The 24,588-nt window shown below is 38.4% G+C and overlaps 1 protein-coding gene across 2 annotated transcripts; it reads right to left on the bottom strand.

Moving 5' to 3' along the window:
• On the bottom strand, positions 1 to 24,279 carry AZI2 (5-azacytidine induced 2). Of its 2 annotated transcripts, none has more exons than XM_042888124.1 (8): positions 24,255 to 24,279; positions 13,708 to 13,937; positions 12,789 to 12,914; positions 12,388 to 12,487; positions 11,516 to 11,667; positions 8,216 to 8,277; positions 4,862 to 4,977; positions 1 to 1,851 (listed from the first exon to the last, which is right to left on the bottom strand). In XM_042888124.1, exons 2-8 carry the CDS (start codon positions 13,930 to 13,932, stop codon positions 1,466 to 1,468), a joined length of 1,167 nt encoding a protein of 388 aa, XP_042744058.1. In that variant the 5' UTR covers positions 13,933 to 13,937; positions 24,255 to 24,279; the 3' UTR covers positions 1 to 1,465. The 2 variants fall into 2 exon arrangements, with proteins under 2 accessions (XP_042744058.1, XP_042744057.1); XM_042888123.1 differs by lacking the exon at positions 24,255 to 24,279 and adding an exon at positions 21,036 to 21,152.
• Between the last annotated feature and the right edge of the window lie 309 nt (positions 24,280 to 24,588).

Below are 24,588 nucleotides of genomic sequence, written 5' to 3'. Positions count from 1 at the left end.
GGCATCATGTGAAGCATTTATTCCACAGGGAAGAAAGTGACTGCAGTGACTGGAACCACACAGATCCTGTAGCAGTTGCCTAAGTAACACCTTTACAGCCTGTCATTACAATGGTTATGCCATAGTCATAGCTTCCCCTTGCTTTTTCAGGCAGTTATAAGTAATTTGCTACTAAACAGCTGTGGAATTATTATTTTTTCCAATCATACTGATCTTAAGTAGGACCTGTGAAGTTGAATACTTAAATCCCCACACAGATCTGTAAATAACATCTTTAGTACCACCTTCTCACTCATTACAGGTTAAAAGCTTCATGGATCTAAAATACAAAGCATTTTCCTGCACAGTATTGAGTGGTCAAATCATTTACTAAACCTTGTTGTACTAAACTCAGATAAAGAAGCAAAAGTTTCTAAAAAACAATGCATACATAGTATTTGTCCAAAAACAGTTCTTGGCCTTAAGATGAAACCCGCAAGAAAGTACTAGGACACACAGTCTACAAAGCAGCAGCCATGATCTAGTATCTTCAGTTCTCAATGGAGTACTAAGGATACCAAAACAATTATTCTATCAACATCTAGTCCAATTAAATTAAGGCTTTCTTTCTTTAATATAAGGAAAATTAGTAGCTTTAACAACCACACAAATAAAAAGTCAAGGTTCTGGTGGTGTGCAAAGGAGGCACAGTAAGGATAACGGCCCCACGAATGGGATGATTCTGTGGCAGGTAACACTGCGTGCACAGCTCAGGCAGTTTCCCACAGCCACAACACGCAGGGGGAATTGAGCTGTTAGGAATCACTGCGTTCAGCAGTGTTACGTATGATCCTTTTTTAACTCATAATGCCCCAAACTGCGTGACCTAAACAGGAGAGCCTACAAGGGATTCTTCCCTTGACACTATCTCACATAAATACATTTTAACAAAAATCTCACCTTTTTGATGAAAATCACATAAAAAAGCATTTCTAAACCATAGGAGGAAGAAAGTTAATTGAAAGGAGAGAGGGAGATAATTCAATCTTCATTTAGTATCTTAACCTGCAAAAAAAAAAAAAAAAACCCGACAAAAACAAGCTCAGAGCTGTTACAGGTTGAACACCACCAAATATCTTCTTGAAAACATACAAATAGCAAACAAATACAGAATGAAATTTTGTTTTATTTCAAGAACTATTTGCTGTAATCTTTTGGAAACAGATGCCATTTGCAATCAAGGCTGTCTAAGCCCCATGCTAGATTCGTTCACATTATACCATCAGAGCTTTAACTTCAAGGAACTTGCTCCTGATTTACAGCAGAGGAAGACAGGGTTTTCTGTTTTAGAAATAGAATATTTAAAAAAAACAAAACAAAACAAAAAAACCCACTTCAACCAATTTAAGTACCTGTTCAAAAGTTCAAGCAGTAAGGTGCCTATTCAGAATCATTCTAAAATGCCACAGTTCATTCTAAAAATTGCTTAGTTCTTGTGCAGACAGTTTTGATTACACTGATCCAGGTAATCTGCCGGACAGTTTGACAAAATCTTATTTGTTTCCCAAAACACATTCTCATTAGGTTTTGGAGGACTTGGGAATACCCAGGAATTATCTTCCAGAGAGCTCTTTCCGTAAGAATGGTGTTCCTGAAATGTTTTACCATCAACTGGAATGGGTCTCTCATCTGTCCATGCTTGTAGAATCACCCTTTCAGATGGGATCTCCACATCTCCCGGCAGAGGGGGTGGTGCAGCATTGCAGAGTACTTTATCACTTTGTGAGAGTTTTTTATACACTACCCCAGACATCAAGTTCTGCTTTGTAATATTCTTCAACTCAAGACATTGTACTGGTGCAGAAGAGGCAACTGAAAAAGATTTAAAAAGGTTTTAAAATTATATTGGATTATTTAGAGCATTTTTCATGTACTCTAAAATGTACAACAGTATAGCAGGTATGTTAAAGCCCGGGTTTTCAACAGACAGATTTTCAAATCATCTTTTGATTTAGTAACTACTAATTAAATGTTACAAACCGTATATACTAACTTACTCAGTCAGAGTTTGCAAGATGAATCAGAGATCCTCAAATCACAATGTGCAAATATACCCAACACCAAATCCCATTCCTCACTTCAACACCAGCAGACTGAATAATTTTTTTGACAAGACTGGAATGAATGCTGCAACAGAGGTCTTCCATGCACTTGGAAAAATTTACCAGATCCAGAATATTGCTTACACAGGAGGACACTTCTTCTTACTTTACTGATTCTTTTAACAGGTTGTGTTCTCAGGCTGCCAAGAACCTGAATTCTCCCAGTCCATGAAGCAGAAGGAGGAAATGCATGTTCACAGGTTCCCTGTACTCCAGTATTGTCTGACTTTTGAAAGTAAAGCCACAGACTGCAACATTCAGTCATCTGAAGTTCCCTGTCAAGCTTTTAATTACATTAAAAAGGGAAGGATTGAAATAGGACAGTGTTTACCTGAAATGAAAGAGCTGCAACAATACACATCTGTCTGTTCAGACAGATGAAAATGCTCAGGTCATGTTTTTGTAGTGCTACCTCAATGGAGTAGATAATTGATTCCTATAGTTGAAGAAACTCACAGAGAGTTTTCCGGAATAGTTGTGAATTTGGAGTAGGAACTGTGATTTGTGTCTTTAGTTCTTGAAGGAACAAAAATAAGAGCCACTATCTTGGTCAAAGTATGCAACTGCAACTTGTCACTAAAAATTAAAGGATGTTACCCAACTTGCAAATGTCAGCCAAACGCACTTGCCAACAGTAGAGACACTGTATCTGAAAGAGATGGTGATAAATTGGATATAGCCTCTTCATCCTGCCAGGTCTAAAAGGCCATTCAAATTTCGGTAACCTTTAGAAGCTTAAGGAGAATGGAATCTACTGCAGCACATCTCAAGTACTACTACAGTACTTCATCAGTTGAAAAATGGTAGTAATCATTAATCATTTATAGACAAAGTAGGCTTTACTCTCTGAAATATTTACATTAATTTTTCAGATACTTTGGCTGTTTGAAGTGGCACAGCCATATTCAAAATTCTGTAGCATTTTAGCATTACACTATTCCATGAGTGGAATAGTTGGAAAAACTTACTTCTGGTGATTCCTTAGATTAGGACGAGTAAAAATTAAATATCTGTAGTGTTCAAATTAAAGAGTAGTCTCATAACTGGCAAAAAAAAACAGTGATAAGAATCTTTGACAGGGAAGCAAAAACATGGCCACAATGTTTTCCTACACTGCGAGTAGATTACAGAGTATACTGTAGCAGTGACCAACATACCACCTCAGGGCTGGTACCTTGGAGAAGTTCTGTGAAAATCCCTCTACACTCTCAATTTTTGAGATACCTGAAACACTTTAACAGACACATTACTCAGCAGGGGAGAAACTTCAGTTAAATCTGCTCATGTTATACCTACTATCAGGTACTCTCCAAGGCATTGGGCAAAAATAAAGGCTGAGCTTCACGTGCTCTGTAGAAAAGGCCTTCAAAAACACAGCAAAAATCCATCAGCAGAAACACATTTGTTGATGTTAGCTGTTGTTTAGTAGGGAGGCAATTAGAATCTGAATGTTAACATCAAAAACACAGCAACAAACTGTTCTGCACACATTACACACCTTGAAAGATGTCGATCAGTAATAATAAATAATAGAAAGCTTCCCTCATCCCTAATATATATTCCAATAGTAGCAAGTGGTTTGCTTATGGTAAAATACCTAGCACTGCAAAGATGTTTTAAGCAAATTCTACCCCTGCTCAGCGTAAGCCGATATTTTTCTACAAATACCTGCATAAGTGTATCTACATTTATGAGCAATGCATACAAAAAAAAGTTCTCATTTCCACTAAAGTTGTCCACCTACTCTCACACACTTCTGAAAATGTTAACAATTTATCAGCCAAGTTCCAGAGAATTATCATCAAACACTGAGGACTACAGATAAGTCAGCCAGCCATTTATCTGGAGGTGACCGGAGGTGAATCCTGTCTTTGGGTCATTGAGCCCAAAGCTGTTTAGAAACAAAAAAGGGATGCTCAAGACTGTCACAAAAGTACTGTAACCAAGTTCAGTTTCTCTGACCAGCATCTTCTGTATTCTGAACACAGTAAATACCACAGCTCAAGCAAGGGAAAAACATTGAGATAATCTAGTAGACTGATAAGTCATGCCTCACCAAATAAGAACCTTCCTGTAAAGAATTTGCTCACAAGAAACATACGCACGAAATAGAAAAAACATCTGATAAACTGCTCACAGAAATTGTTCTCCCCTAAACTGTTCACAAGGCAGCAGAAATAAGACAGTTCTGTACTATCAGTCAGAAGAAGCCACCTTGCACAGCAGTTTGCTAGAAAGTGCAACTTTTCAGAATGCTAACAAAATTATACAAGCATAATAGAATTTCAGTCTATTGAAGTCTAATATGCTGCCAAATTAATACTACGTCGGGAAAATGCTAAACTGGGAAAATAAGACAGCAATTGAAATATGTATGTTTTTAATATGAAGTAGTTGTGGTAAAAGGTCAAATACAAGTAAACTTAACACCTCAGCCTTGTGCACATAAGCAACACTTGACTGAGAAAAAAGCCACAAGGGGAACAGAATACAGTACTGAAGGAAAAACACATCAGCAACACCTTTATGTGTGAAGTTGACCAGTATAAGACAGAAGCAAAAGCAGAAAATGGCTAGGCTGGAACCATAATATAGCCTAGCTTATCAACTTCAATTGATGAGATTCTGATAAGATATGATAGCTAGCTTCTTTTTTAAATGGTACAGCTTGGATCTACGATTTGTTTTTATAAGGTCTGCTACTGCAAACACTGACTTGCCTTTCTTGGTCGCTGTTATGTTTGTTTTCAATTTTCGTAGAACCTCAGTTTGCACTTCAGTCACTAGCTGCAAATTAGACATTTCTCTCTTCAGTTCCCAATATGCTTGCTGCACACTTTCAAAACAAACAAAAAAAATTCAACATTAAATACTTGCCATCTTTGGAGCACTCCCATACTTACTAACATTTCCAAGGCTCATGGAATGTTAACTGTTAATTGGTTTTGCCTGATATATATTGCTTATTTTACTACAGCACCAGAATTCAAAAGGAACCAAGCACTTCTGATGATCACCATAAAGTGAACAAACTTTGTATATTATAACCTTTATAAATACGTACATTAAATGATATATACATCACCTATTAAATGAACACTAAATTGCAGAAGTAGACTATTAACTCTGAATGGCTTTTGACAAATGACCTTACATACCATCACAGTTGTGATCCTGGCTATGTTAAACATTGAATAAGAAATGGATATTGGGGGTTTTTACACCATTAACTTCTGTATAATGATTTCAGACTCAATAACAGAGATACAGAGAGTGCACACACACACAGATCAAACTAAAATAATCCAGCAGTGTTTCTGATTCAAGTCACCTAATTTATATAATATACTGCTTTATCAGAAAGGATAAAAATTAGAGATCAATTTCATTATCTGAATAGGAAACAATAGGAAATATTTAGCAACAATAACACTGTTCCAGTGCTGAAATTTAAAATAATTAGCTAGTAAGAAAGTGAAGATGAACAGAAATCCAGAAAATCCATCATTATACTTAAAGAAGTTTAACAAAACCTCACGTCTTTAACTGCGGAATCCTTTTGGCACTGAATGTTTAATAAGAAAAATCACATTTTAAAAAGCACCAAAAATAAGACCAAACATCAGTTATATCAAAACTAACCAATACTTATATTTATACATAAAATTGTTAAGTATACAACAGCACCATCTGGAAGGATTTTTCTAACATAAGTTCAGTTCCTTTAAAGAACCTTGCAAATGGATGACCAAGAACCTCGCTGCAGACTGATTACAAAGAACTTTTATGTGTTTGGATGTTTACCCTGTACTGCCTTCAAACACATAGTATAAACCCTGAACATCATAATTTCTCTTCCTGTATGTGCTTGTGTGTTCTGTCCACTCTACACTTTATTAGAAAGCAATACTTTCGTTGTTGTTGTTGTTCTTGCTTTTCTTTTAATACAAAGCTAGATTTTTAATACACAGCTGAATCTAATCAAGTTGATCTTTTCTTCCCTTCTTTTTTATTATTTTTATTACTAGAGTAAAAGCAAAAGAATGTATGAATTGTGCACCTCTCAGAAACACGTTTCCAATATTTAGCCAACAGTCCCCAGCCTGAAAATGGTAATAATATAATCACCTTAAAAAATTAAAAGATATTATGTAAGATTTTAGAACTACTATAATTCAGTGTACAGTAAACTAGGTTTGCAAACTGAAAATTTAAAGATGTATTAGATGGCTGCTGACAAATGTGAAATAACCACTTTCCACAATGTTAACAAACTGCAAATACCTTTTTCCCTCATAGACGTTGTGATTGCTTGCTACAACAAATGTTTCACATAGGAGTTTTTTTCAGGGTTTTCTCTTCTTTTTTCTTTGCCCCGCAGATTTTCAGATGGACTTATGTATTCCAAAAGCACAACATGCTCATTATGTATATCACATTACAATAAACACTATGCTGCACATATGTGAATTCTGACAGCTGTCACCTGAATGTGACTTCTTGAAATAAATTTTCTTTGTAGGAACAAAGAGAGAACCTTGAGAATTTTACCTTGAACTAACACCTTTTTTCAGACATGTAAGACTATGAAGCTCCAGCAGAAACCACAAGAGAAAGTGAGAGTGCAAATGGCACAGTGTGTACAGTGTTACCATAATTTCACCAGAGAACGTATGAAAGAAATATCTACAGATACATTACAGTGTTCTTTCTCAATGACTGATTTCCTCTCTCATGTCTTCAGTAGCCCTGTAAGCAAGCTTCTGAACAGCTTGACATTAGGAGGGAACACTCTACCCTCTTGTGGAAAACTAGGGAAGTACATGAATAGGCATAAGTGCGTATAAAAGATGGAGGTAATATGTCATTTATTTGAGGCAGAATATCGGGAAAGTTCCAGGCAGTCATTTGTTTGTTTGCATAAAGGGTATTACCATGTCCAGTTCTGGACTCCTCGGTTCCAGAAAGACAGGGAACTTCCAGAGAGAGGACCACAAAAACGGTGCGAGGCCTGGAGCATGTCCCTTATTAGGAATGGCTGAGAGACATGGGACTGTTTAGACTGGTGGAGACTGATGTGACATCTTATCTATGCTCATAAATATCTAAAGAGCAGAAGACAAGAGACTGGGGCCATGCTCTTTCCAGCAGTACAAGGGTCCAGCAGCAGAACAAGGGCCAATGGGCACAAACTGGAACACAGGAAGTTCCATACAAACAAGGAAAAACTTCCTTACTGTGAGATTGACAGAGCATTGGAACAGGCTGCCCAGAGAGGATGTGGAGACTTTCTGTGGAGATACTCAAAAACCACCTGTGTAACCTATTCTAGGGAACCTGTTTTAGCAGCAGGAGTTGGAGTCTCCAGAGGTCTCTTTCAATCCCTAAGATTCAGATTCTGTGATATATTTACTTTCCAATATGGCACACTCACTGAACACAGGATAACAGAGGACACTATCATAAGCACAAATTTTCCTTATTTAAATGGCTGTAAAATAAGAACAATGCTTTCTTTTACGTTAGCAATTACCAGGAAAGCTGCCATTTCTTTTTGTGTAGCTCACATAATGGCACCTCAGTTAAAAAAATCCTTTAACATGGCTCCTAATAGAAATATACATTCCAGTACTAAGCAAGAAATTTAAAGCCACCACACAAGCAAACACAGAAACTTCCTCATACAGAGAATGAAGAAATTCTTGAAAAATGAAATGAGACTCGGAAAATAAATCTACCAACTCCTCAACTGAACAAATCATTAAGAAGTTGAGTTTTAAATCCGAGAGAGTTTCATCTCCCTCAAGAGAAATTTTCATTTCACAAGAGTCTGAAGATGTAAATATTTTCATCATTCTAGACTTCATAGACAACATTCACTCTTCACAGGCAGTGAGGGGAAAAAAAAAAAAAAAAAGACAATGGTTTTTCTAAACGAGTATTGCCTGGAGTTTATATTAGATTATATTGTTTGAATTAACACATTTGAAGAGGCTGTAAGGCTATCTACTCACTCATTTAACTGTCTCTCAGTAAACTAAATATGAAACATGAAAGCCACTTCATTTTCATACCTCTGAACAGCTTGCCTTTGAAGAATGTCTCCATTTAATGGATTTTCATCTTGGTCCTGGTCCTGCATAACAGAATGAAGAAAGGAAAGAAAATTAACAGATGAGCTCAAATCTATTGGAAAATACTGCAATAAATCTACAAGTTAGCTAATATTAAACATCACAAGTAGTTTTCATTTGTGTTGGCTACAGCAATTGTCAAAGCAAGCATAAGAATTTCCACTTAAAATGCCTAAACAATCTACCTATGTGACAGCATTCCTCATTCATGACTGCATGAATTCATTAATAAAACAGCAAAGGTAATCTTACAACATGCTGATTCTATATGACTAGACAAAAAGACCACTATACTTTCAGTAGGTACTGTTACAGCTGAGTCCTTGGATTTGTGCTTTGAAGAGAAAGACTTGACAAAAAAACTTGATTTCCAAAGAGTCTGCTGTCTAGATATGAGAACAGTTATTAGTTTTCTTTCCTTGCATTCATATAAAAAGACCTTGAAATCAGAGCAAAGTCTTTTAGTGTAGATTTAGTTCCACACATTACTTTTATCATAAAACACAGTTTATCCCTGAAGTCTGAGACTGCTTAAAATTATAACACAAATTCACGGTCCTGGTCTCTAGGTGTCACTGACTGAGCAAGGGCAGCTGATGACCTCCAGGGGTCCTGCCCAGCCTTACCACTGCTTTGATCTGTGATACAAGCAGCCTCGTGGAAGTTAACAGGAGTGTTTAACAAATCAAACATGCGTCTTGCTTCATCAGTTATGCTTCTATTAGATCCTCATCTGAGATGAGTTCTCACTCAAACCCCTTTTCTTCACATTCCCTTTCTACTATTCCTTCTAGCCAAAGCTGTAATGAATCTGGCACCAGTTACTGTGGTTTTATGACGGTCCATTAAAACTTCAAGAAACTCATCAATATAACATACAACGCGTTGCATCAACCACAATGCAAAACCTGAATGAGAATATTTACATAGAAAAAACATAGGAAGTATATCTACTTTGAAAAGAAAGCATCTGAAAATGCTAATGAATTAAAACACTAAAAAGGAAAGTAGCACCTCACTTTGAAAAAAATGCTGACCTGTGATTACCATTATATTTCTGTATTTCCCCTGAGAATTTCCCTTCTCCCTGCTTCTAAAGACTTTCTTACTGCTCATTAGAGATTCTATTTCAAAAACTCAGTTTTTGAAAACTATATTACTACATTTATACTATGTTACCTACGTTTGAAAATGTTTTTGGTTTCTATATTAAGTAGTTAAAAGGATTGAGTAGAAATGATATTAAAAGAGAGAGTTTTTTCCTTCTGTTTATTCTCTAAAACAAAAGCTGCTAGCATAAGCATTATTTCAGAGTTATGTCTAGTATTCCTCACAAATGCTGTTTTACTCTGTTCATTCCAGGAACATTAATTCTTACACTGAAATCTACAATCTTCATTTCTATAAAACTACCTGAGGACATTAAAAGTGCACAGAAATTTAAGTACACCTTCTGAACTTACAAGTTACTGAAAATATCTAAAATAATGCCAGATTTAGGTGAAAACAACCAACAGCAATGAAGATTAACAGAATACCTTGCATACCTTCCACATAATGTTTTACCCCCACCTAGTGGAACAAACAGACTAAAACTGAGACAACTGGTGTATGTATGCATCTGTGTAAGCTGCTGATGGCAGCAGATCTTTAGAGACTTGTTCTGATGAGAATCCAGTGCTCCAACTACACGTGCTTTGAGGGCAGCAAGGGAGAAGGACATTAATTGAATCTAGCTATGCCTTGTCTTTGAACACCCAGAAGAAGTTGGGGTGCATCTTCTTAGTTTCATCAAAAAGGAATCTAATTCCCATACTCCAGGCTGCTCCACAATGCAAGGCACAGAAGGCAGTGATGATTACGAGATTTGCTTCAGAAGTAAATTTCTGTAGTAATGTACATGTGCCCATGAGAAAAAGAGCTAAAGAAACATTTCCACATTAAAACAAATCCTATTGGAAAGCAGGATAATGGCCATGCAAGGATTCTGCTTCTAAGTCTCATGTACCGTGAACATGACTCAAAAATACCACGTGAAACAAAATTTCATAATCATTTATGATCACGGAGTCTAAATAAGCCAGCCTCTGGAAACAATCACATTTAACTCCTTTAAATCTATTGCATATGTTCATTGTGACTGCAGAGTCCTAGAGACTGCCACTATAAAACGTAAAGTATTAAGTATGCACCAGTTTTAGTGGTTTTGAATTATTTTCTTTACTGTATTTTATTACTGTTAGGGTAACTCAGTGTTTCTTTTTTGAGATCCTAACCACATCTACATTATGCAGTGATTTCCTCACAACAGCTACCTGCCCATAAAACAGGGGAGAAGAACATCAAAGAGGCAGTGGCAAAATTCTGAAAACCTGTATTTTATTTCAAGTCCTGATGGAAAATGTACTGGTAAAAAATTTTATTTTTCCATTTTCTCCAAACAATCCCTCTTCCACAACCATTCCCCTCCTCTCCTTTTTACTGCAGTCCTTTTTACTGTTCATAAGACGAACAGGAGTGAACAAGAGAGGGAAAGAGCAGAAACTGATGCTTATCTTTAATTGTATTTGCTATTTGCCTTTTCTGTCTCAGATCTTTCCTTAATTTTCTTATACAAACTATCAACTCCACCCCATTAGTTCCTGCTTTATCATCTTAAATTCATCATCCTATCTTAGGCTTAACAAATCTTTGCCTCCATGTCTGAATGAGTTCTTAGGTACAAGACAAAGCAACTGAACAGTTTTACTGGTTCTCTCACTTTTCAGCTACTTGCACAACCAGTTCCATTCTCTTCTAGTACTTTAGATTTTCAAGTTCTTTCAATTCTTAATTTTCTTCAGGCATTATTACTGTCTCCTCTAGCCTCAGACGTTCAGATCCTATTGTGCCTTCTATTTCACCACTCCTATGGACAACTCAAGGTAAGACCTCCAGCTACCAAATCCAGGTCTCACCTGTAACCTCATCCAGGGCAATCAGCTTACAGTGTCAGCTCTGTCCCCTGTAACTGTGAAAGACTGGGCTCAATTACCCTTGAAGATATGCCAGACCTAAAAGATTATTCAGCAAGCTGAGACTTCCTCATGCAGACAAAGCCTTAAATTATTTCATGTGCTAGGGATGAGATTCTTTTCTTCTATTTATTTACCTTTTATTTTGCTTGAAAAGGGTTTTCAAAGTAATGCTGTAATGAAATCAAAACTATTCATACAAAAAAATATTTAAAAATGGAAGTACCTTCTGTTTATATTTCTGCAATTCCTTTCTGAGACTATTGCACTCTTGCTTGAGGTTCTCTAGATCCTGTTCCAGACTGTGCACTTTCAGGTCACTGTTCAGCTTCTCTATTTCCCAGCTGGTCTGAGTACAACAATTCAGACTTTTCATAACTGAAAAAAAAAAAAAGACAAAATTAGATTTTAGTCCCAGTTCAAGAACTCCCATAAACATACGGTTTCACCTCAACCAGTCCATACCTTGTGTGACAGCCTAATCCTGGCAAATATAAAAATCAGTTAACGACAAAAATATATGGTATATACCAACTTACACACTTCTTCCAATGCTTTGCAAACATGAGCCTCTTCTCCTCCTGTTTATACTGTTGCACAATTTACCCATGTTATTTTTCCCAAGTTTGCATCTCAAGAAATTCCGAATAGAAAAAACAAAAGATGCAATCAAAAGAAAAGGAGAGTCTAGAAGTTACATAAGTCTTCATTAGACAGAAATAATATCAGGTAGTTACTATTAAGAAGCAACCTAGCATGATCCTAGCATCTCACCAGTCTTAGATGGCTAGTTAGAGAAGGCATAACAACAGAAAGAAAACCCCCAGTGTTCAACTGCATAAAATCACATGCTTGGAAAGTAATGCAATTTAAGCACTGTAATATTGGCCAAAATAGCCTCAGGTCTTTACCATGGAGCCCCTTGTCTCCCCATAATTTAACATGCATGTCATCATTTACAAGACAACACAAACTCAAAGTACAGTATTTCACCTTCTTTACCTAGCCACTATAGAGAATTAAAATTCTTAATGCCCTTAGTTTGTAATATAATCACTAAAAATAGTCAGCGTATACCAAGACAGAGTAACTGAGTACCTTGCTGAGTTTCCACTTCGGTTTTTAGTTGTAAGAGCTCTACTTCTTTGGACTGCAACTGTTCATTTAAGTTTTTCAAGGATTCTGCAGTTTCTTTCATCTATTTTCAGAAAAGAAAACATAGAGAAAGTTTTCTTCTATCATGTCTGACAATTCAACTTTTTTTTTTTTTTCCAGATACCAAATAAATACTGCTTTGATTTTTTTTGTCTAGCCCCATATGAAAATAAAGATACTTAAGATTATTAATTCTCCAACATATAGCATCACCAAGTATACACCTGAAAGAGTGATAAAACAACTACCTCAGATAATCAGCAGATAAAAATTCATTCCACAGATAACATCTACAAACTATGTTGTATTCACCTGTGTTTAGATCCTTACTTAAAAAGACATACCACTTTATCCAGTTTGCTTTTCAGATTATCTCTGTCAATGCAGGCCTCTCGGTAGGCTTGGTATGCCCTATTGACTTGTTCACGTCCAACTGAACTGCATTCCTCCTCCAGACGAGAGCCAAGCAACTGCAAGTTTAAGATGAGATGAGAAATAAAAGTTTTTATTATTAGACATTAAAAAAAAACCAGAAAACCCCAAAATTCAGTAATTGCATTTTTTTTTAAGATTAGAAATTACTGGAATAACTTGATATGGATGACTTTTACTTATTTATTTTTCTAATGTGAAAGCACACCAAAAGCCATCCATGAACTCTGGTATCTTGAGCCATACATAGCGCCTGCTAGCTCACTGCTACGTATTGAAAGTACTCCACAAGTCACAATTACTGATACTGACAATTCCTTAACCATATTTTTTCCAAGTTCAAATCACACCTGCTTGTGCAGAAGGCTCTTGTTTTGGCTATCACACTATCATTTTGTTTCTCCTGCGCATATGTTATAAAAGTATCCAGGCATTTGAAAGCATTCAATATAACTGCCACAGATGTTCACGAAGGATTCATAAATATTTCCTTAAAAATTAAGAGCTTTATAAGACAAACACAAAACCAAAACCTTGAGTATTTCCTCTTCTAGGTCTTAATCTAAAGAAAGAATGAGAAACCAAATCATAAGAATAGCGCATCTCTGCCCTTCAATTTTGTACTGGCCCTCAAAAGTACACTTACTACTCATTTTGCCCTTTACTCATTTTTCCCTGCCCCCTGAAAAAGTATTTCCAAATATAGGCATTCATATAGAATATGTACCTTACCAAACCTTCTGACTTTCTGTACACTTTGAAATTTGAAACTCAGAAAGGTTAACAGCCCATTTGTTTCTGGGTAAAGACAGTAATTGCCTTTCTTCTTACCTTCTCTTCTAAAATTCTCACTCTTTTCTTCAGAAAGGAATTCTCCTTCTCTGTCTCCTTTAGCCGCTTCTTGATATCTTCATATGCAGTGACAAGTGCGAAGTGTGAAGCAACAGACTCATCCCCACTGTAGGCTGAAACAGGAATCTCCCCATCTCTCTTATGACTGTTGTCTGCTTTTTCATGATTCAAAATACAGATGTCATCCTCCACCAACTCCTCCATGACACCTGTTTAAAAAGACAGATGTGAGTAAAATTTTCACAAAGACAAATTCATCTCGAGTCTCACCTCAATCCTACAGAAAATCTTGAGACCCATTTTATATCTTAAAATAATTTTAGAAAAAAATCTTTCACTGTTACTTTATACAAATATTTTGAGCATTCATCAGATTTACGACCTTCTCATTTTTATTAAAATGTAACATCATCCATTAAACTTTGTTAACAAATATAAAAAAAAGCAATGTCTCACCAGAGCTTTTGCACGCTAGTATTGAACTATAGTATAAGGTTACAGTTATAGGAAATCAATTATGCTTCTTGGGAACAGGCACACCAAAAGGAAGGTATCAAGTTAGATCTGTTCTTGAATGCAAGTATTCATTCTCTTCCCAAGTTTTATAATACAACTGCAATGTGTGAATTAAAGCATACATAGTGGCATGATTTATCTCAACATTTGTGTAAAAAAAGCTGGCAGCCATCACTAGGCAAAGCCACCTGGATGACAAATACTAAATAATCATTACACTGAGCTTTTGGATGCCTACCTGTGCGACCTGATGTAGGGAACCTGCTTTGGCAGGGGGGTTGGACTCGATGATCTCTGGAGGCCCCTTCCAACCCCTACAATTCTGTGATACTGTGCTATCTTAGACTGCAGGCTTTAAGGCAGAAGTCCCAACAGCATTTCCCTTAATGTTACTCGTTATCATAAACAAGTTCAAAGCCACTCAATACACTCAATACTGATTTGGTTACCAAGATTCCTTGCCTTTACGTGCCATATTAATGAACACCATACAGTATTTGAGCACATTTTCCCCAACCCTTAAGCAAATTAAGGATGCTAATAGCATCAAAAGTAACTTCCTTCGCTCTCCCAAACATATCCTTTGGTTCCTGATTACATAGCAAGCTAACATAAATAATGGAATGAAAGAAATGAACATAATGAAACCAGCTGGTTTATTCTAAAAGAGCAAGCCTTCCAAATAAGTCATAAACTCAGCATATACAAATATTTTATAAATCCAAGCATGCCTTTCAACAGCGCCCACCAGAAGAACCAGTTACACTGATCTTCACTTAAGAGATCTCATTTAGCTTACAGTATTACTGAACTCTAGACTTCTAATACTCCTCTCTAAACTGGTGCTGGAAGCTATTTGCAGTACAGATAACCAACCCCCACAGCAATCAAAGGGGTTTAAAACACATGCTCTTCTACAACAGTGCATAAGTTTAACATTTCAGAAAGAGCTGCTACAGACATTTTTGACTGCTCTTATGGCATGCGAAGAGAAAACAAAGCCTCCACCATACAGAAGTTCTGAGTTCTGAGACTGGGAAAGACAATTTCTTCCATCCTCTTAGAGATCAGACAACGCGTAAATTTGAGGGGAGAGAGGCAGCACACACTGCACATGCTTAAATGCATGAAGTCGAATATTCAGAAGGAACAGTGGGATTTTTAGACCATTAACTTCAATTAATAAACAGAGGCTTTATTGCAAAAGACGCTTCTTTGGACTGGAAGCTCAACAGCTGCAGTCAAGAATGGAAACTCACCAGATATTCACAATGAACTTCAACAGAAACAGGGGAAAATAAAGTATCCATAATATCCACACTTCGTATCTTACTGCTACAGTGACAAAAAAGTGCAGTTGTTCCAGCTTTACAAGGCATACAATGAAGTCAGCACTGCAGTCATGCCAACAACATGAAGACATGAAAGAAGTTGCAGTAGGAACTTATAACAGCACTGCTAAACGTATCTAAATAAATTATCAAAGCCTAATTATAAAAGAAACTAAGAAAAGTGCATTTCTGAAAAAACAAAAAACCCACACAAAACAAATCCCAAAGTTATTTCTCCTGTGTCTGCTAAGCTCGTATTCAAAGGACAACAAGATACAAGCTCATACAAGAATAAACCTGGCTATTAAACAGTAAGATGAGTAGTTCTGTAAAGGTCACTGTGAAACTCTTCACACAACTTTGCTGTGCTGTCACAGGGAAAGAAGAAAATTGGAGAAAAAGTTCTCTTAGTGATTAATCAGTGGAGAGAAATCCTTAAAAACAAAACTTAATACAAATGGGATTATGTGTGTAGGAAATCCCTCTCCTTAGCCTTTCATTCTGTTGTTTAAATATAGGAATCAAAATTTGGTTTCCCCGCTATTATACTACATTATTTACAAAATATGAACTGCAGGAGGGTAACAGAAGAGTCTCTGACACACTACATGTCATTAGGTTATTCCACAACTGAGGGCTCCCCAGATCTGCAGGGCAGAACAGCTCGCTGAGTGGCAGCACAGACCTCTGCCTTTTATTCTGTATGGTTTCTCCAGCCCAAAGCTACACACGTATGCACCGCTGCAAATGCCACACAGCTGTCACCCCAAAGCACTCGAGTGAATTTGGAGCTGTCTGGAATTCCAGTGCACGAGATAATCTGCAGTATGGTAAACAATAAACACGGGAGATTTCCCACTAAAATATTTAAAGTAATACGCAATATCAAGCTATTAATGTTTATGATTAGAATTTATGTCCATCTCAGCCTACTTGAAGGAACTTTACAATCCCAATTACAGCTTCAGGATTTAACATGTTCAATATTTTGAGAATAAGAACCTTTTCCCATTTCTTACTAATAGCAGGCAGAATTGCAGCTCTTCTCTTTGTAGAGCTTTACAAATATTAGTCACCAACACCGTGGGAGGTAGTTAAATATAAAACATGTTTTATATATGGAGAACACCATTTAAATGAATTTCAGGATGCAAAGGCTCTAATAGCAAGCAGAGCACTGCACGGACTCTGTAGTTTGAAACCCCAACCTCATACTTGGAACTGGAGGAGAAACAGTAAAAGCAGGATTACATGAAATTCTTCCTAGTTTCAATAGATTCCCATTTTGTGCTTTGAAGAAGAACAGAATGGTTTCCAAACTATTTCCAAATGTCAAATGAAAGAAAATTAAAGATGGTATTTTCCCGATGTCTTTTCCTAGGCCACTGGGAGTCTGAACTGTTCTACTCCATTTACCTCTCAGACTTGAGGAGTTTGGCTGCACAATGGCATTAGGAACAGACTCCAGACTTTGTACTGTATATATGCATACTACAGTATAGACTATACTGCTGTACTGGTTTACCCTGCCTCATATAGAAGGGTGTGTTTGTGCACATAGGCATAAAAAATAGAACACTTAATTCAACAGATATATTTGATCCACAGAAACCCTGAACGAGTGTGTTGCAGCCCCTACTTTAATTTCAGGAAGGTTAGTGATGTTTTTCTTTTTGAAAGAATTCCTGCAGTTAGCACCAAAACTCAACACAGTACATGATATGCTTAAACAAGCAAGACTTCCACTCCCCTGAGCATAGAATCACAGAACACTCGGAGTTGGAGGGGACCCAAGGGGATCACCAAGTCCAACTTCTGACTCCACAAAGGATCACCCAAAGTGATCAACATTCTGCAGGAAAATGGCACGTAAGGACAAAATGAAATGTTTTAATCCTCTTCTGAAGTTTTGTTTGCAGAAGAAAACCCTATGAAACCACTTCCAAGGCTTCCTGAAACAGTAGCTGTCAAGAGTGGACGTTCACAATCTAGTAACAGTCTACTAATGCTAACGTATCATAACAGGGAAGGAAGACAAAATAATGAAAGCTCAATAATGAAAATGAGCAAGAATCAATTTGTTCTTGCAGAATGTTAACTATGAAAATACATTAAGTATAGGTCATAATAAAAACACCAAAAATAAGAAGAGTAAGGACAATCACAATAATAACGCATCAAATAGGGCTAAAATAAATGGAAATATAAGTATGGTGTATTCACAGTACTAATTAAGTGGATTAGCTTTCTCTCCATAACAGAGGAGGAAATGAATGCAGTATAAATCACAGAATGGCTTGGGTTAGAAGGGACCTTAAATCTCACTCAGTTCCAACTCCCTTCCATAGGCAGAGCTGCCAACCCATCAGATCAGGCATCCATCATTCCACATCTGAGAGCTCAAGTTCTTTGCAATTTCAGTCCTGAATAGTTTGCTCTGCAGAAACAGGTTTTTATTTTGTTGTTGTTTTTTAAACAGACACTTGCTTCAATTTTAAAACAAAACCTTTGCATATACATGTCCCAGTAGCTGCTAGCTTTGGGCACTGCTTATCCCTTCTGTATGGGCAAAGTCCACAGCCCTCCGCGAGAATTCATGCTGACAAGGACTCAGCTCTGCAGTTTCAGCACACTCAATGCTCTTCACAACCACGTCAGCTAAGTGAGACCTCCCAATTACTTTCACTTTGCTGCCTTCAGGAAATGCAGTTATCGCCTGTACACTCTCAAACCAGATCACTGTAGTTTGCCTGTCATGAAATGTGCCTGAGCTCGGGCATACACCCAGATTTCCTCAGGAACAACAAGAAATTATTTCAAATCTCAAGTTTTCCACAATAAACAGTCATCTACTCTCATAAGAGCAAGAGAAATAACAAAAAGCCTATTTTATAACAACAGCACTCACTCCATAAATTTTACTTTCTCTTAGTCATAGAATCCTTAGAGTTGGAAGGGCCTCAGAAGGTCATGTAGCCCAATTCCCCTGCAATGAACAGGGACACACACAGGTAGATCATGTTGCCCAGGGCCTGATCCAGCCTCACTTTGAAAGTCTCCAGGGACGGGGCATCAACCGCATCACTGGGCAACCTCTTTCAGTGTCTCATCACTCTCACTGAAAAGAGATTTTTCCTTATATCTAATCTAAATCTACCTTCTTTGAGCTTGAAGCCACTTCCCTTGTTCCATCACCACAGATCCTACTAAAGACCCCGTCCCCTTCTTTCTTACAGCCCCCCTTTAGATACTGCAAGGCCACTATCAGGTCACCTCACAGCCTTCTCTTCTCCAGGCTGAACAGCCCCAGCTCTCTCAGCCTGTCCTTGTAGGGGAGGTGTTCCATTCTGTGGCTCACTTCTGTGGCCCTACTCTGGACGCACTCCAACAGGTCCACACCTCTCCCGTACTGAAGACTCTGCATCTGGATGCAATATAGTTTTCATCTGACATTATCTTCACTGCTAATTTGCAGGTGCTATACACCCTCACCATAATGTATTCAGTTCACCTCTTCATGAACACCGTCCCTCCCCATTTTCCCTGTCAACTATCAGAAAAGGAAAAGAAAATGGAGTTGTATTCTAATATTATCGTCTGACATTTGAGGCCATTCCATCATATAATCCTGTCTATTAAACAATCAGATTAATCTTGAAATTCATCAAAAGCAACAGCGCCAGAGCAATACCAGAAAGGGCAATATGCGTTTTGGCTGTTGAACTTTTCTAGCACCAAACATAGTATATTCAGAGGTTACTGAGAGAATTGTATGTTCTCACGCTAACATTATCTATTATTTTAATAGACATTTTTTGGTGTTCCTTCCTTCCCATTTAAAAATATTTATAGGAAACAAACACACCAACATTTTGGTAAACTAAGAAGGTTGCTTTTTTTGGTTGTTGTTTGGTCGATTTGCTTTTGCTTTCCAAAACTGTCACCTTTTGTAAAGCATGAGCACTAGCGCCCAATCGTAAGTTTCCTCCTGCTCAATTGAACTTTCAGATACTCGGTAAGTTCACACATTCAGAGATAAGATATTGTGAAAGCCTTGTGTAACTGCATTAACTAAACCAGAAACACCTCACCTGTTGCAGCAATAAAAAGGAGAGTTCAACTGAATTGAACTGACAGCCCTTTGTCATCCTGTAATTCACTAACGTTTTCAGGTTTACGTTTCATTACGTTTACCTTGAAACAACCATGATCATCTGAATACAGTTTGCTAACAGGAAGTTGTAAGTGGATGACTTTCAACATTCAAGTTACTTATACTGCCCTTCCCAAACATCATTTTTTCTTCCATGAATGCGTTGTCACATCTTATCATCACCAACTATTTTCTATAGTAAGAATGACATGTGACTATTAATGGCCTAGCACCTTCAGATGATGAAAGCAGTCATCCCACTCTGCTCTGTGCAGCCTCATCTGAAGCACTGGTTACTGGTTTGGTCATCACAATATACAAAAGACAAAACTATTGGACATCATCTCAGGAGCTAAATGTAGTACTAGTAGATTTGTTCTGATTTCTCTGAAAAAAAAATTGTAGCATACACATACCAATAACTGGCATTGCTAGCAGTAGTAGCACACCAATATCCAGGAAATTAAATGTTTCTCGTAGTCCACAGAAATCTCTGTCTCAGGGGAGCAGCTGACCTCCAAAGCCCAGAGAAGACAGCTATAACAACATTCTGTCCTCACTCTGCCTTTTCCAGAATTGGCTCCTTGTATGCTGATGTCACTGCACACACACAGTGTGGGACAGAAAAGGAAACAAGTGTTCTCCAAGAAATGCCAAAGCTCTGCTCACTGGACAGCTTTCAGCCTGACCTGCTCACCACACCCACAGGCTGTTGGAATCACAGAAGCATAGAATGGCTTGTGCTGGAAGGGGCCTCAAGGACCTCAAAGATCCAAGCCCCCAGGCCCAGGCAGGGATGCTGAGCTGTAGATCAAGCACTTCACTTGGTCATGGCCTCTTCAGGCCTGGCGTGGAAAAGTGACTTGTTTAAGGTTAATTTCCCTGCCAGGTGAAGCATGAGGAATTTAAGCTGTAATTTCTCCACAGTTGACAGTGTTACGTGCTGCTACACCAGTACACTCAGTACGAACAAAGCCACAGAACGGCTGGGGTTGGAAGGGACCTTAAAGCCGATCCAGCCCCAACCCCCATCCCGCGTGCAGGGACATCCCATCACACGAGGCTGCCCAGGGCCCCGCGCAACCCACCGTCACAACAACCCACCCGGCTTTGCAGGCAGCTGTCTGACAAGCTTTAACGCCGACCCGAGGCCGATTCCCACCTCCCTGTGGCTCCGGGCAGCCCAGTCTGGTGGTTGGCGACCCTGCATATAGCAAGGGGTTGAAACTGGATGACCGTCGTTGTCCTTTCCAACCCGGGCGATTCTATGCTTCCCCCCCGAGGAGCCCTTCCTCCCCAGCACCAACCTCTCCGGTTCCCGCTCGGGCAAGCCAGGCGGTCAGCAGCGGCCGCTCAGCTCGGCGGAGGGGCAGCGCGGGCCGTCGCGCTCTCCGCTCGGGTTCCCTCGTGCTCCCATCGCTTTCGCTCGCCGTCCCGGCCCGGCCGCAATGCCGGCCGCCGCCACCGCGGGGAAGTCCCGGAGCGCGACCCGGAAGTCAACACGCGCGTCACGTGACGCGGGAACCGGCCCCGGAAGCAGACGGGCTGGAGGTGTGCGGGAGGACCGCGAAGCCCGGCCCGCAGCTGGGGCGCGGAGCGCGCCGGAACGGGCGCTGCCGTACCGCCGGTGCGGTGCCTCGGGTGGTTTGGTTTCTTATGCTTGATAGCAAGTCGGCGGGAATGTTGGCGTGAAAGAAATGAACGTGATGGAGCTAGCTGGTGTTGAAGGGAAAAGTGATTTCAACAGAGAGCAGAGCTTTGCACGGCAGACACAGAGCTCCCACAACTACTGCGTCTGTGTGTATTTGCTCTTTAATTGCCTAGATGTCCTTATTAGACTAGGATATTTGCTAGTATTCTTCTTAGTATGCTTAGCAATACTAAGAAGCAAAGAAATCAGCAGTCTGGGAACTCTGTGGGTCACATTTATCTTCCTGTTCCTAGCAGTCAAAAAGGTACACAGACCGCAGCTTTATGAAGAGCTGCGTAGTGCAGATAAAGATGAATAATGGTGCTGTTATCACATTCGATTCAATTTGCTCCAAACCAGTTAGGCAGTGTGATAAAAGCTGTGACAGCCTGTTTATATTAAATAGACAGCAATGGAGTCACAACACTAAGAAGTCTAAATACACACCAAAATGGAAATCCTTCTGATAGCTAGGATAGCTATTTGTGCCCTTCCCCTGTTCTATGTTCCTAGGAAGAGGATCCCAGCACCTCCCTCTCTACTTCCCCTCCTCATGGAGTTGCAGAGAACAGTGAGGTCATCCCCCAGCATCTTCTGCACCAGAGTGGGTAACCTGAGTGTCCTCAGCCTCACCACATAGGACATGCCTTCCAGCCCTGTTGCCAGCTTTGCTGCCCATCTCTGGATACAATCAAGGACCTTAATATCCTGTGCAAGAGCTGCACACAATGTTTAAGATGAGGCCAAATCAGTGCTAAATAGAGAGGGAGAATCACTTCTTCTGACTGCGTCAAGACTAGTAAATTCTCAAACAGATAAAATTATTTTTATTTTTTTCCATGAGAAAACACTAATCAACAATAAAATACAGTTGTTTACTATAAACTAAGTTAAACTAAATCATGACAGATTTTCCTTTAGGAAAAAGATAAATAGAAGATTAAGAAATGTTAAGGACATAGAAGACAACTAAACTGCAACACTGATGCATTAGAAATGTTTGCCTGGAACAGCTTATTCCCTGAACCCTATTAAATTCCTTTGACTATTCCTACTAATGTAGGATTTAAATAACATACAATTAGAGTGCTGCAGAATGTTTTTCTTTATAATTATAATAAAATAAGCTTGCTATAAAAATCAGCATGCTCATAAAAACATTTAGATTCACTTTTGCTAATGTAAAAGATGCTTTAAGCTTTGTATCTGTTGATTCAGTTTAGCTTAGCCTCCAAAATAAATCTTATTCTTCATTCAGTGCAAATCCTTGCAAATACAAAAATAAGCTTCAGCCACTCTCCTCAGATGCTTCCCTGCACTTGATATCATACAGATGTCAAGTATAAAGATCATAGAACATGTCGTTCACAAATGCAGTGCCTTAGCAGACTTTCTGTTGTCTTTGCAATCCTTCTGTGTCACCACAGTAGGACAGAAGGGTGCATTACAATATGCAGAAGAAACAACATTAATATATGAAATTAAATCCTTGCTATGTATTTCTCTTAACTGTTGTTAAAGTATTTGTAGCTTTTAAATACAAAGGGCATTTGCTGAGTTTTCTTATGGGTTTACTCTTCTGCATTAAGTATAATAAACTCCTTTACAAGAGTCACTCATTTCTTTTTCAAGATAAATTACTGAAACTGAAGACTGAACAGTTTCCAACAATATGGCATGGTTTTTACTGAAACAGCCATTGCAGTGAAGCTATTTCTACAATATTTTCATTAACTCATCAAATGTGAGCCTACTCAACTTCATTTGCTATGAGTTCCTGTTTTAAGTCCTTCAAAGAGAAATAGCTTATACACAGATCTGTGCAAAACATCAGGCGCTGCAGAAATAGAAAAGTTGTTCTACCTGTAGAGCATGTTTTACAGAGAGGGAGGTGGTAAGGCAACTACAGCCATGAGGTGTGCTAAGCAAAATTGGGGTTTCAGCGCTGTGAATTTGTTTTCAGTCAGAAGCTGGCTTCAGGGGTAAAAATAAAGGCAGAAAGAAACTAAACCCTTCTCCTCAATGCCTGATTTCCTCAGCTCATTTTTGATAGATCTGTAAGGAAACCAAGGCCTTTAACAGGTGTGAGAGGTAAGTCCAAGCACCACCTTGGGTTTAGCAGAGCATGTGAGCAGCTAAATCCTCACATTTTTGCTGACTGAGGCAGCTTGTTAGCATTATTTTGAGAAGTGTACGAAAGGGAAGATTTAATGTTAGTAATACACATTAGAAGATAGGTTATTAGGGAAATAATTTAGAATGTCTATACTTCAATACTTTATCAGATTTACTGTTAAATATTATGATTAAGAAGCCTGGCTAGATGTTTTTATAGCTACAAAAACTTGTGTAAAAACTAAGAATAAAAAAAGCCCGTTTTGTTTTCCAGTTGTAGGCAGTAACACTTCCCACTGTTAACTCCACTGTGTTGTTAATCCCTAAAGGAAAGAAAAGCCCTGAAGGTGCAGTACTGAGAGCAGGGTGAACTCAAGTGATGCTTTTAAGAAAACAAGCTTCAAGTGAAAATTATTTTACAAATACTTCTGCAAAACAAAAGAAAACAAAAATCCTGCTTTTGAACCTTACAGTCTGCATTAATCATTTTAATTCCAGAGTAGCAAAAGGACTAAGAGGTTGAAGAAAATATTTGAAAAAAATTATAATTAATTTCTGAAGTGGTTACTGAGTCTTGTTTGTATTAACAGCTGTTGCCCTACTACCACTGAAGAAACTGGCTGAAAGCTAGAAGTTACTAAGCTCAGGACTGGCAGCAGAACAGCCACTTAAGTAGATAGACAAGCTACTCAGCAACTAAGAGAAGAAAGTAACAACTCACCTTCCTCTCCTCAGGTACTAGTAGCCATCTCCAATGCCTTTTATGCTTGGGTGCTGTTTTACTTGAGGTGATGGTGCTGCGTTAATACTACAGGTACTGCATATGCTTTTGTAGTTCTAGCAATTTACCATAGTGCAGAGTGCCCTGAGATAGGCACAAGGCTTTGTTCACAGTTCTTTTCCTTAGATCTTTTCTTTCATCCTAACTGTAGCAAGCTAATAAAAGTTGAAGTTCCACATAAAAATGTAGTGTTTGGGAGGGCTTCTGTTTCTTTGTTTTTTGTTTCTATAACTTCATCCTCTGTCTTTTTAAGATGCCCTGCTATGAGTTTACT

Source organism: Lagopus leucura, unplaced genomic scaffold (assembly GCF_019238085.1).
Source record: "Lagopus leucura isolate 7727_CA_CO unplaced genomic scaffold, USGS_WTPT01 Super-Scaffold_100157, whole genome shotgun sequence".
NCBI lineage: Eukaryota > Metazoa > Chordata > Aves > Galliformes > Phasianidae > Lagopus > Lagopus leucura.
This window is presented reverse-complemented; position numbering and strand designations above follow the sequence as displayed.